Source organism: Salvelinus alpinus, chromosome 13 (genome assembly GCF_045679555.1).
Source record: "Salvelinus alpinus chromosome 13, SLU_Salpinus.1, whole genome shotgun sequence".
Classification (NCBI taxonomy): Eukaryota; Metazoa; Chordata; class Actinopteri; order Salmoniformes; family Salmonidae; genus Salvelinus; species Salvelinus alpinus.
The window spans coordinates 55,943,092-55,957,669 of NC_092098.1; the positions used below are offsets into that span (position 1 = coordinate 55,943,092).

Below are 14,578 nucleotides of genomic sequence, written 5' to 3' on the forward strand. Positions count from 1 at the left end.
CTCCCCCCTCCTAGCACACCAACCTCCTCTATTCTCCCCCCTCCTCTATTCTCCCCCCTCCTCTATTCTCCCCTCCTAGCACAGCCCCCTCCTCTATTCTCCCCCCTCTTCTATTCTCCCCCCTCCTAGCACAGCCCCCTCCTCTATTCTCCCCCCTCCTCTATTCTCCCCCCTCTTCTATTCTCCCCCCTCCTAGCACAGCCCCCTCCTCTATTCTATCTTTACTACTGCTGCCTTACTTCTCTCGCCTCCCAACCCAACTCCTCCCCTCCCTCCTCGCCGCCCACCTCGCTCCACCCCACCTCCTCTCTCTTCCCCTCCCACCTCTTTCCACCCCACCTCTCTCCTCCCCTATCTCCTCGCCTCCCTCCTCTCTGACTGTGATTGCCAAATGTTTGCATCATCCACACAAAGAGAACGAGGGGAGGAGGGGGGAAAAAGGAGAGGAGCGTTCTCTCTCTCTCCTCAGCAACAGAGTGAAAAGGGGTACAGGGCTGGGGGGGGGGTCTAATTCAAGTCACACACACACACACACAGGTATACCACATCACAGCCCCGAGCTGATAGAATCACTATGAAACACACACACCATTTATCAAAGACATAATTTAATATGTATGTACCACAATGTGTATATAGAATGTATATGACACAGTGAGAGAGACACAGAGTGAGAGAGAGACACAGAGAGAGAGAGAGAGAGAGAGAGACAGAGAGACTGAGAGAGAGAGAGACAGAGAGAGGGAGAGACAGAGAGAGAGACACAGAGAGAGAGAGAGAGAGAGAGAGACACACAGAGAGAGTGAGACCTGCCAGAACTGGACGAGAACCTGACACCCTCAGCACACAGGGGGACAAACACCTGCCTGGAGGTGACAGCATTCCCTCCCCCATATGTCCCCCTAGACACAACTAGGACAACATAACCAACAAAAACGGGTCACAACTCCTGTCGCACGCTGGGTCTGTACATTGTCAATGGTAGGCTTGGAGGAGACTCCTATGGTAGGTACACCTATAGCTCATCTCTTGGCAGTAGTACTGTAGACTACTTTATCACTGACCTCAACCCAGAGTCTCTCAGAGCGTTCACAATCAGCCTACTGACACCCCTATCAGATCACAGCAAAATCACAGAGCAATAATCAATCATGAGTCATCAAAGCCAAAGGAACTGAGTCATATTAAGAAATGCTATAGATGGAAGGAAAGTAGTGTGGAAACCAACCAAAACCTATTAGGCAACAACAAATTCAATCCCTTCTAGACAACTTCCTGGATAAAATATTATATCACAGTATCTTTTATTTTAAATTTGACGTTATGACAGTATTGTTGTTTTTTATTTATAAAAGTTCTACATTTGCTTTATGAGTAGTGACCCTAGGGTGGTAACACGTACATTCTACGTGATTTCAATGAGTTTTTCTCCATTCTGATTGGTTTATACTGTTCAATTCAACTTCAACCAAAACTCATTTCAGATATTTGATCATTTCCTGCACTCAATTGACATAATAATTGGTAAGATGTTGACAGTGGTGGAAAAAGTACCCAAATGTCATACTTGAGTAAAAGTAAAGATACCTTAATAGAAAATTACTCAAGTAAAAGTGAAAGTCACCCAGTAAAATACTACTTGAGTAAAAGTCTAAAAGTATTTGGGTTTAAAATATACTTAAGTATCAAAAGTAAATGTATAAATCATTTCAAAGTCCATATTTGCAAACCACACGGCACCATTTTCTTTTTTATTTATTTAAAGATAGCCAGAAGGGCACTGCAACACTCAGACATTATTTACAAACAAAGCATTTGTGTTTAGTGAGTCCTCCAGATCAGAGGCTGTAGAGATGATCAGGGATGTTCTCTCGTGCGTGAATTAGACCATTTTCCTGTCAAAATGTAACGAGTACTTTTGGGTGTCAGCGAAAATGTATGGAGTAAAAAGTACAGTATTTTCTTTCGGAATGTAGTGAAGTAAAAGTTGTCAAAAATAGTAAATTAAAGTACAGATACCAACAAAAATAACTTAAGTAGTACTTTACTTAAGTACTTTACACCACTGCTCAGTAGAGATAATTCCCACACTGCCACGTAGGGCTGCACGATATAATAATAATCTTGGACTTATTTTTAACCAAATGTTGCAATTGCGATTTGACTTGCGAATTAGAGCAGAACTGTTGGAATCATGGAAATAGAATGACTATTCTAATTCTATAGCTAGAATATAATAGTGGTCACTTTGAATACAGTGTTGTTTGACATGACAACGAATTAAAATGTCAGGGAGGAGTTATTGTGACAGGGTAAGAACTAAAGTGTTGGTAAGTGTTTCCTTGGGGACCCAATAAGCTTTTGGCTACATTGCATGTTTTCTCTTAGCTACTTCATGTAGCTAACATATTCATGCTTTACATATTCCTCTTTGATTTAGTAGATACTGTTGCACAAATAACATGCTAATTTAGGTCTAAACCATCACTGGTATTATCCGGCTGTATTAGCTAGCTACGTTTGCTCTGACTCAGTACATTTATTAGCTAGCTATTAGCATTAGCGGCTAACAATTAGCGTCTCACAAGATGTAGGGCAACTTGCTAAGAAAATACAAACTAGCTGTTTGCTGATGTATGAAACACAAACTAATAGTGTCATTATAGAACGCTAGTGGATTTATATTAAGAAGCAAAGTGAAAACAGCGTCGTTGTCAACATTGTTGTATGTGCTGCGTTGACCAGCAGACTGAACGCAAAGTGTCACGTGGTTGAGAATCATCAAATGCGCTCCTTGAGTGACAGGGGGCGTGGCTAGGTCTGTGTGGAAAGTGGTACGTAGAGAAAGAGCGGAGAGAGATGACTCAAGTAGAGAAGTAAACTATACAAATGGACATGACACATGGTGTATCCCATTTAACAAACCAAACATTCAAATACCGGTATAGAAGGTAAAGTAAAAACCCAAACCGGTCCCTGCATCAATACCGGTATATCATAAAATACGGTATACCGCCCAGCCCTACAACACATTCAAACCATTTCAGACAACTTCCTGGACAAAATGCTCCACTGTATTAGTGAATGTGTAAACTTGGCAGTAGAAAACCTAAACAGTATATTTGACCTCTCAGCTTCCCTATCAAATCTAAAAGACAAGGCAAGAAGTACCTTCTACGCCATCAAAAGGAACATAAAATTCAACATCCCAATTAGGATCTGGCTAAAAATACTTGAATCAGTTATAGAACCCATTGCCCTTCATGGATGTGAGGTCTGGGGTCCGCTCACCAACCAAGAATTCACTAAATGGGACAAACACCAAATTGAGACTCTGCATGCAGAATTCTGCAAAAATATCCTCAGTGTACAACGTAAAACACCAAAACAATTCATGCAGAGCAGAATTAGACCGATACGAGCTAATTATCAAAATCCAGAAAAGAGCCGTTGAATTCTACAACCACCTAAAAGGAAGCGATTCCCAAACATTCCATAACAAAGCCATCACCTACAGAGAGATGAACCTGGATAAGAGTCCCCTAAGCAAGCTGGTCCTAGGGCTCTGTTCACAAACACAAACAGACCCCACAGAGCCTCAGGACAGCAACACAATTAGACCCAACCAAATCATGAGAAAACAAAAAGATAATTACTTGACACATTGGAAAGAATTAACAAAAAAACAGCAAGATTTGTGACCTGTTGCCACAAGAAAAGGGAAACCAGTGAAGAACAAACACCATTGTAAATACAACCCATATTTATGTTTATTTATTTTCCCTTTTGTACTTTAACTATTTGCACATCGTTACAACACTGTATATATAAATAATATGACATTTGAAATGTATTTATTATTTTATAACTTGTGTGAGTGTAATGTTTACTGTACATTTTTATTGTTTTTCACTTTTGTTTATTATCTACTTCACTTGCTTTGGCAATGTTAACATATGTTTCCCATGCCAATAAAGCCCCTTGAATTGAGAGACACAGAGAGAGAGAGAGAGAGAGAGAGAGAGAGAGAGAGAGAGAGAGACTGACACACACAGAGAGAGAGAGACACAGAGAGAGAGAGAGACACACACACACACAGAGAGAGAGAGACACAGAGAGAGAGACAGACATACAGTGGAGGTGAGGTCACTACTAGACAGCAGAACAGTCTCAGTATGGTTGAGCAAAGCTACTGAGGAGACCTCTTCACAGCACAGCCACTACCCTGCACATGGTACAGAACACACACTGCAGTAAATATTGACAATAGTCAAGCTGGGTTTTGGGCAGGAGAGTGTGTGTGTGTGTGTATATATGTATGTGCCTCACTGTGTTAGTTGGCCATCCACACCTGGCACTATAAGAGCCCATTCATAATGAAACATTAAAATGGGTTATTAACATCTCAGATTAAACAGCGATGATAACATTAAGATGTGTTATTAACATCTCAGATTAAACAGCGATGACAACATTAAAATGTGTTATTAAACAGCGATGATAACATTAAGATGTGTTATTAAACAGCGATGATAACATTAAGATGTGTTATTAAACAGCGATGATAACATTAAGATGTGTTATTAACAGCTCAGATTAAACAGCGATGATAACATTAAGATGTGTTATTAAACAGCGATGATAACATTAAGATGTGTTATTAAACAGCGATGATAACATTAAGATGTGTTATTAAACAGCGATGATAACATTAAGATGTGTTATTAAACAGCGATGATAACATTAAGATGTGTTATTAAACAGCGATGATAACATTAAGATGTGTTATTAAACAGCGATGATAACATTAAGATGTGTTATTAAACAGTGATGATAACATTAAGATGTGTTATTAACAGCTCAGATTAAACAGCGATGATAACATTAAGATGTGTTATTAAACAGCGATGATAACATTAAGATGTGTTATTAAACAGCGATGATAATATTAAGATGTGTTATTAACAGCTCAGATTAAACAGCGATGATAACATTAAGATGTGTTATTAAACAGCGATGATAACATTAAGATGTGTTATTAACAGCTCAGGTTAAACGGCGATGATAACATTAAGTGTGTTATTAAACAGTATACAATATTAAGAATATTAAGGTTATCAGTCATTGTATAGTAGACCTATCAGTCACTAGTAGACCTATCAGTCATTGTATAGTAGACCTATCAGTCATTGTATAGTAGACCTATCAGTCACTAGTAGACCTATCAGTCACTAGTAGACCTAGCAGTCATTGTATAGTAGACCTATCAGTCATTGTGTAGTAGACCTATCAGTCATTGTGTAGTAGACCTATCAGTCATTGTATAGTAGACCTATCAGTCATTGTATAGTAGACCTATCAGTCATTGTATAGTAGACCTAGCAGTCATTGTGTAGTAGACCTAGCAGTCATTGTATAGTAGACCTATCAGTCATTGTATAGTAGACCTATCAGTCATTGTGTAGTAGACCTATCAGTCATTGTATAGTAGACCTAGCAGTCATTGTATAGTAGACCTATCAGTCATTGTATAGTAGACCTAGCAGTCATTGTGTAGTAGACCTAGCAGTCATTGTATAGTAGACCTATCAGTCATTGTATAGTAGACCTAGCAGTCATTGTATAGTAGACCTATCAGTCATTGTATAGTAGACCTATCAGTCATTGTATAGTAGACCTATCAGTCATTGTACTCGTGTGATATAATTGTAAAATAACAATAACATCACATTGTAATGTGAAGTGTCTACTAAGTGTTTAATAGTATTGATATGTGAAGTGTCTACTAAGTGTTTAATAGTATTGATATGTGAAGTGTCTATTAAGTGTTTAATAGTACTGATATGTTAAGTGTCTACTAAGTGTTTAATAGTACTGATATGTGAAGTGTCTACTAAGTGTTTAATAGTATTGATATGTGAAGTGTCTACTAAGTGTTTAATAGTATTGATATGTGAAGTGTCTACTAAGTGTTTAATAGTACTGATATGTGAAGTGTCTACTAAGTGTTTAATAGTATTGATATGTGAAGTGTCTACTAAGTGTTTAATAGTATTGATATGTGAAGTGTCTACTAAGTGTTTAATAGTATTGATATGTGAAGTGTCTACTAAGTGTTTAATAGTATTGATATGTGAAGTGTCTACTAAGTGTTTAATAGTATTGATATGTGAAGTGTCTACTTGGTGTTTAATAGTACTGATATGTGAAGTGTCTATTAAGTGTTTAATAGTATTGATATGTGAAGTGTCTACTTGGTGTTTAATAGTATTGATATGTGAAGTGTCTACTAAGTGTTTAATAGTACTGATATGTGAAGTGTCTTCTAAGTGTTTAATAGTATTGATATGTGAAGTGTCTACTAAGTGTTTAATAGTACTGATATGTGAAGTGTCTTCTAAGTGTTTAATAGTATTGATATGTGAAGTGTCTACTAAGTGTTTAATAGTACTGATATGTGAAGTGTCTACTAAGTGTTTAATAGTATTGATATGTGAAGTGTCTACTAAGTGTTTAATAGTATTGATATGTGAAGTGTCTACTAAGTGTTTAATAGTATTGATATGTGAAGTGTCTACTAAGTGTTTAATAGTATTGATATGTGAAGTGTCTACTAAGTGTTTAATAGTATTGATATGTGAAGTGTCTACTTGGTGTTTAATAGTACTGATATGTGAAGTGTCTACTTGGTGTTTAATAGTACTGATATGTGAAGTGTCTACTAAGTGTTTAATAGTACTGATATGTGAAGTGTCTATTAAGTGTTTAATAGTACTGATATGTGAAGTGTCTTCTAAGTGTTTAATAGTATTGATATGTGAAGTGTCTACTAAGTGTTTAATAGTACTGATATGTGAAGTGTCCACTAAGTGTTTAATAGTACTGATATGTGAAGTGTCCACTAAGTGTTTAATAGTATTGATATGTGAAGTGTCTACTAAGTGTTTAGTAGTATTGATATGTGAAGTGTCTACTAAGTGTTTAATAGTACTGATATGTGAAGTGTCCACTAAGTGTTTAATAGTACTGATATGTGAAGTGTCCACTAAGTGTTTAATAGTATTGATATGTGAAGTGTCTACTAAGTGTTTAATAGTATTGATATGTGAAGTGTCTACTAAGTGTTTAATAGTACTGATATGTGAAGTGTCCACTAAGTGTTTAATAGTATTGATATGTGAAGTGTCTACTAAGTGTTTAATAGTATTGATATGTGAAGTGTCTACTAAGTGTTTAATAGTATTGATATGTGAAGTGTCTATTAAGTGTTTAATAGTATTGATATGTGAAGTGTCTACTAAGTGTTTAATAGTATTGATATGTGAAGTGTCTACTTGGTGTTTAATAGTACTGATATGTGAAGTGTCTACTAAGTGTTTAATAGTATTGATATGTGAAGTGTCTACTAAGTGTTTAATAGTATTGATATGTGAAGTGTCTATTAAGTGTTTAATAGTATTGATATGTGAAGTGTCTACTTGGTGTTTAATAGTACTGATATGTGAAGTGTCTACTAAGTGTTTAATAGTATTGATATGTGAAGTGTCTACTTGGTGTTTAATAGTACTGATATGTGAAGTGTCTACTAAGTGTTTAATAGTATTGATATGTGAAGTGTCTATTAAGTGTTTAATAGTATTGATATGTGAAGTGTCTATTAAGTGTTTAATAGTATTGATATGTGAAGTGTCTACTTGGTGTTTAATAGTATTGATATGTGAAGTGTCTACTTGGTGTTTAATAGTACTGATATGTGAAGTGTCTACTAAGTGTTTAATAGTATTGATATGTGAAGTGTCTATTAAGTGTTTAATAGTATTGATATGTGAAGTGTCTATTAAGTGTTTAATAGTATTGATATGTGAAGTGTCTACTAAGTGTTTAATAGTATTGATATGTGAAGTGTCTACTAAGTGTTTAATAGTACTGATATGTGAAGTGTCTACTAAGTGTTTAATAGTATTGATATGTGAAGTGTCTACTAAGTGTTTAATAGTACTGATATGTGAAGTGTCTACTTGGTGTTTAATAGTATTGATATGTGAAGTGTCTACTAAGTGTTTAATAGTACTGATATGTGAAGTGTCTACTTGGTGTTTAATAGTACTGATATGTGAAGTGTCTACTAAGTGTTTAATAGTATTGATATGTGAAGTGTCTACTAAGTGTTTAATAGTATTGATATGTGAAGTGTCTATTAAGTGTTTAATAGTATTGATATGTGAAGTGTCTACTTGGTGTTTAATAGTACTGATATGTGAAGTGTCTACTAAGTGTTTAATAGTATTGATATGTGAAGTGTCTACTTGGTGTTTAATAGTACTGATATGTGAAGTGTCCACTAAGTGTTTAATAGTATTGATATGTGAAGTGTCTATTAAGTGTTTAATAGTACTGATATGTGAAGTGTCTACTTGGTGTTTAATAGTACTGATATGTGAAGTGTCTACTACGTGTTTAATAGTATTGATATGTGAAGTGTCTACTAAGTGTTTAATAGTATTGATATGTGAAGTGTCTACTAAGTGTTTAATAGTATTGATATGTGAAGTGTCTACTAAGTGTTTAATAGTATTGATATGTGAAGTGTCTACTTGGTGTTTAATAGTACTGATATGTGAAGTGTCTATTAAGTGTTTAATAGTATTGATATGTGAAGTGTCTACTTGGTGTTTAATAGTATTGATATGTGAAGTGTCTACTAAGTGTTTAATAGTACTGATATGTGAAGTGTCTTCTAAGTGTTTAATAGTATTGATATGTGAAGTGTCTACTAAGTGTTTAATAGTACTGATATGTGAAGTGTCTTCTAAGTGTTTAATAGTATTGATATGTGAAGTGTCTACTAAGTGTTTAATAGTACTGATATGTGAAGTGTCTACTAAGTGTTTAATAGTATTGATATGTGAAGTGTCTACTAAGTGTTTAATAGTATTGATATGTGAAGTGTCTACTAAGTGTTTAATAGTATTGATATGTGAAGTGTCTACTAAGTGTTTAATAGTATTGATATGTGAAGTGTCTACTAAGTGTTTAATAGTATTGATATGTGAAGTGTTTAATAGTATTGATATGTGAAGTGTCTACTTGGTGTTTAATAGTACTGATATGTGAAGTGTCTACTTGGTGTTTAATAGTACTGATATGTGAAGTGTCTACTTGGTGTTTAATAGTACTGATATGTGAAGTGTCTACTAAGTGTTTAATAGTACTGATATGTGAAGTGTCTATTAAGTGTTTAATAGTACTGATATGTGAAGTGTCTTCTAAGTGTTTAATAGTATTGATATGTGAAGTGTCTACTAAGTGTTTAATAGTACTGATATGTGAAGTGTCCACTAAGTGTTTAATAGTACTGATATGTGAAGTGTCCACTAAGTGTTTAATAGTATTGATATGTGAAGTGTCTACTAAGTGTTTAGTAGTATTGATATGTGAAGTGTCTACTAAGTGTTTAATAGTACTGATATGTGAAGTGTCCACTAAGTGTTTAATAGTACTGATATGTGAAGTGTCCACTAAGTGTTTAATAGTATTGATATGTGAAGTGTCTACTAAGTGTTTAATAGTATTGATATGTGAAGTGTCTACTAAGTGTTTAATAGTACTGATATGTGAAGTGTCCACTAAGTGTTTAATAGTATTGATATGTGAAGTGTCTACTAAGTGTTTAATAGTATTGATATGTGAAGTGTCTACTAAGTGTTTAATAGTATTGATATGTGAAGTGTCTATTAAGTGTTTAATAGTATTGATATGTGAAGTGTCTACTAAGTGTTTAATAGTATTGATATGTGAAGTGTCTACTTGGTGTTTAATAGTACTGATATGTGAAGTGTCTACTAAGTGTTTAATAGTATTGATATGTGAAGTGTCTACTAAGTGTTTAATAGTATTGATATGTGAAGTGTCTATTAAGTGTTTAATAGTATTGATATGTGAAGTGTCTACTTGGTGTTTAATAGTACTGATATGTGAAGTGTCTACTAAGTGTTTAATAGTATTGATATGTGAAGTGTCTACTTGGTGTTTAATAGTACTGATATGTGAAGTGTCTACTAAGTGTTTAATAGTATTGATATGTGAAGTGTCTATTAAGTGTTTAATAGTATTGATATGTGAAGTGTCTATTAAGTGTTTAATAGTATTGATATGTGAAGTGTCTACTTGGTGTTTAATAGTATTGATATGTGAAGTGTCTACTTGGTGTTTAATAGTACTGATATGTGAAGTGTCTACTAAGTGTTTAATAGTATTGATATGTGAAGTGTCTATTAAGTGTTTAATAGTATTGATATGTGAAGTGTCTATTAAGTGTTTAATAGTATTGATATGTGAAGTGTCTACTAAGTGTTTAATAGTATTGATATGTGAAGTGTCTACTAAGTGTTTAATAGTACTGATATGTGAAGTGTCTACTAAGTGTTTAATAGTATTGATATGTGAAGTGTCTACTAAGTGTTTAATAGTACTGATATGTGAAGTGTCTACTTGGTGTTTAATAGTATTGATATGTGAAGTGTCTACTAAGTGTTTAATAGTACTGATATGTGAAGTGTCTACTTGGTGTTTAATAGTACTGATATGTGAAGTGTCTACTAAGTGTTTAATAGTATTGATATGTGAAGTGTCTACTAAGTGTTTAATAGTATTGATATGTGAAGTGTCTATTAAGTGTTTAATAGTATTGATATGTGAAGTGTCTACTTGGTGTTTAATAGTACTGATATGTGAAGTGTCTACTAAGTGTTTAATAGTATTGATATGTGAAGTGTCTACTTGGTGTTTAATAGTACTGATATGTGAAGTGTCTACTAAGTGTTTAATAGTATTGATATGTGAAGTGTCTATTAAGTGTTTAATAGTACTGATATGTGAAGTGTCTACTTGGTGTTTAATAGTACTGATATGTGAAGTGTCTACTACGTGTTTAATAGTATTGATATGTGAAGTGTTTAATAGTATTGATATGTGAAGTGTCTACTAAGTGTTTAATAGTATTGATATGTGAAGTGTCTACTAAGTGTTTAATAGTATTGATATGTGAAGTGTCTACTAAGTGTTTAATAGTATTGATATGTGAAGTGTCTACTAAGTGTTTAATAGTACTGATATGTGAAGTGTCTACTTGGTGTTTAATAGTATTGTAATCCAGTTGCCAAAGTTGTCCAAATCAGGAATAAATCATCACATTAATTTGTGACTGGTAAAATGGGTCACCTGACAAAAAAATGTTGAAAATAAGCATATCACATGCATGGAAAATTAGAGAGAAAAAGTATTCATGCATCAGTAAAAACAACTGTCAACTACCTTCTCTCCAGTCATGGCGTGAAGGCCCTCTCGGACTTTAGCGAAGGAGCCCTCTCCAAGTTTCCTCCCGATCAAGTAGTTTCCTACCCGCTTAGTGTGGTAAAAGTTACGGAGGATATCCGCAGCAGGACTGCCTAGAGAAGCCGGGACAACGTTCTCCGGGGTAGAGGCCGGAGCTTTACCCCCGGGGACAACGTTCTCCGGGGTAGAGGCCGGAGGTTTACCCCCGGGGACAACGTTCTCCGGGGTAGAGGCCGGAGGTTTACCCCCGGGGACAACGTTCACCGGGGTAGAGGCCGGGGCTTTACACCCGGGGACAACGTTCTCCGGGGTAGAGGCCGGAGCTTTACACCCGTGTAACCGGGGACTATCGACAACCATGTCAACGTCAACGGCTGGCATAAAAACTCCTAACTGTCAAAGTACAAAAGGACGGTTTATTTTCACCCTTTAGAGAAGTTTCCAACTGTCCGTCCTTGTTGTCCCTTGCGCTCTAAACCTGGCCAGTCCGGTATGTGAGGAGCATCTGAAGGAAAGTCCCGTCTGCCTGTCCTGTCCGTTGTCCCCGTTGAATGTAAATAGGCCAATTTAACCGGAACCCGAGCCACCTGTTCAACCAACGCGTTAGCACGCAGTGTGCGTAGTTTCCAAGAGCTTGTCCCAAACTTGACGCGTCCAAACGGTCTCATAAAGAAAATACAAATCAAAATAGGCTTCTTGACTGACAAATAAACATCTAAATATTTCCAAAAGTTGCCAAAATGTGTTAAAAGGGAGTGTAAATATCCTTGTGTTGTTCATTAAAGTTCTCTCTCGGTTACTCTATCAATCTTTTCTGGAGCTGAGCGTACCATTCCGGTGGGTGGTTATTGGACTTGAGAGTGAAGAACGCTGTACGGTTTGAAGCGACTTTCCCGGTTCAGTGGGTGGGCGTTACTTGTTTGTGAGAAAAACGCTCCTGACTCGGTAACCGGGTTGAGCTGTAATCCTATCAGACGCGGCGGCGGGAGCAGACATGAGACCCCCCCCCCTCCACACACACACTTCTCAAGTCAATTCAAAGGGCTCTCTCTCCTCTCCAAATACAGTAGCCGCCCCTGCAGCTCAAACAAAGGCTGGTCTAACTCTTCCGGAGACGGGCTATGGGGATGATATCACCTGGCTCTCTCTCTTCCCTGATTGGAAGGTGACTCCTGGTAGCTAGAGAATATGGATCTTGATTAATGAGCCTATCGATTTGTCTTGCTGTTTGGCCAGAGACACCCCTTTCTCCAAAGGAGTCGTGTCTTGAATATAGATAACCTTGTGGTGTAGCCTAGGCTATGTTGTTATCCATGAATAGTCTATAAACGTAAATTATGTGTTATGTCTAAGCTAATATAGGGGTTGGTTTTTTGCGTGGTCTTTTTTTAGGAACAAAGACATGTTTTGATGTAGGATGTTGAACGTTGCGTAAAAGGGCTGTGACGCTCCGTTCCACACGATCTGCTCCGCGTACCAACATAACACGGAGAGTCTCCGCGTACCAACATAACACGGAGAGTCTCCTCGTACCAACATAACACGGAGAGTCTCCTCGTACCAACATAACACGGAGAGTCTCCTCGTACCAACATAACACGGAGAGTCTCCGCGTACCAACATAACACGGAGAGTCTCCGCGTACCAACATAACACGGAGGGTCTCCGCGTACCAACATAACACGGAGGGTCTCCGCGTACCAACATAACACGGAGAGTCTCCGCGTACCAACATAACACGGAGAGTCTCCGCGTACCAACATAACACGGAGAGTCTCCGCGTACCAATAACACAATGAGCTACACACCAACATGCTTGTCTACTGGACATATGTTTTATACAGTGATGTCTCAAGACAAATATGACAGTGGTCTGGTTTAAATTACATTCTAAACACAATAACATTTGTGTTGTCTTTCTGTTAGTGTGTTATTAGTGCAGTCACGCGCATAGGATACAGCTATTGCATCAGATGTGTTGGTCTTCAGTACAAGAGCAGTAGCACACGGGGAAACTAAAACGGTTTCCCTTTTTCTCTGTTTATCACCATCACCATGGAGAAGCAGGCTGTTTTAATTCATGAATTAATGATAATTGAAGTGAACAAAGAGCAACAGAGTCCCTTTGAAGGTCTCTTCATCTGAGACGGATGAGCTCAGTCTCTCTCCTGTCAGTCTCTATGAACACACACATACACACACACACACACACACGAGAAAGGTTCTGTTAAGTTCATAAGCAAAGTGCATTACATTCAACATCTTAAATTAAGCTCCCGAAGAGTACAGAGTCTATCATAGTCCTTCAACACTTAAGGGGTTTATCAGTCTGTCAACACTTAAAGGGTTTATCAGTCTGTCAACGCTTAAAGGGGTTATCAGTCTGTCAACACTTAAAGGGGTTATCAGTCTGTCAACACTTAACGGGGTTATCAGTCTGTCAACACTTAAAGGGTTTATCAGTCTGTCAACACTTAAAGGGGTTATCAGTCTGTCAACACTTAAAGGGTTTATCAGTCTGTCAACACTTAAAGGGTTTATCAGTCCTTCAACACTTAAAGGGTTTATCAGTCTGTCAACACTTAAAGGGTTTATCAGTCTGTCAACGCTTAAAGGGGTTATCAGTCTGTCAACACTTAACGGGTTTATCAGTCTGTCAACACTTAAAGGGTTTATCAGTCCTTCAACACTTAAAGGGTTTATCAGTCTGTCAACACTTAAAGGGTTTATCAGTCTGTCAACACTTAAAGGGTTTATCAGTCCTTCAACACTTAAAGGGTTTATCTGTCTGTCAACACTTAAAGGGTTTATCAGTCTGTCAACACTTAAAGGGTTTATCAGTCTGTCAACACTTAAAGGGTTTATCAGTCTGTCAACACTTAAAGGGTTTATCAGTCTGTCAACACTTAAAGGGTTTATCAGTCTGTCAACACTTAAAGGGTTTATTAGTCTGTCAACACTTAAAGGGTTTATCAGTCTGTCAACACTTAAAGGGTTTATCAGTCTGTCAACACTTAACGGGTTTATCAGTCTGTCAACACTTAAAGGGTTTATCAGTCTGTCAACACTTAAAGGGGTTATCAGTCTGTCAACACTTAAAGGGTTTATCAGTCTGTCAACACTTAAAGGGGTTATCAGTCTGTCAACACTTAACGGGGTTATCAGTCTGTCAACACTTAAAGGGTTTATCAGTCTGTCAACACTTAAAGGGTTTATCAGTCTGTCAACACTTAAAGGGTTTATC

The 14,578-nt window shown here is 36.8% G+C and overlaps 1 protein-coding gene across 1 annotated transcript in view; it reads right to left on the reverse strand.

Annotated features, from left to right (window-relative positions):
• The window catches only part of LOC139537958 (hormonally up-regulated neu tumor-associated kinase homolog A-like), a 56,907-nt gene extending 44,571 nt beyond the window's left edge, over positions 1-12,336 (reverse strand). The window contains exon 1 of the mRNA XM_071339873.1: positions 11,314-12,336. Within this exon, the coding sequence (XP_071195974.1) occupies positions 11,314-11,715 (402 nt within the window). The 5' untranslated portion in view covers positions 11,716-12,336. The remainder of the gene's footprint in view (positions 1-11,313) is intronic.
• Positions 12,337-14,578: the final 2,242 nt, after the last annotated feature.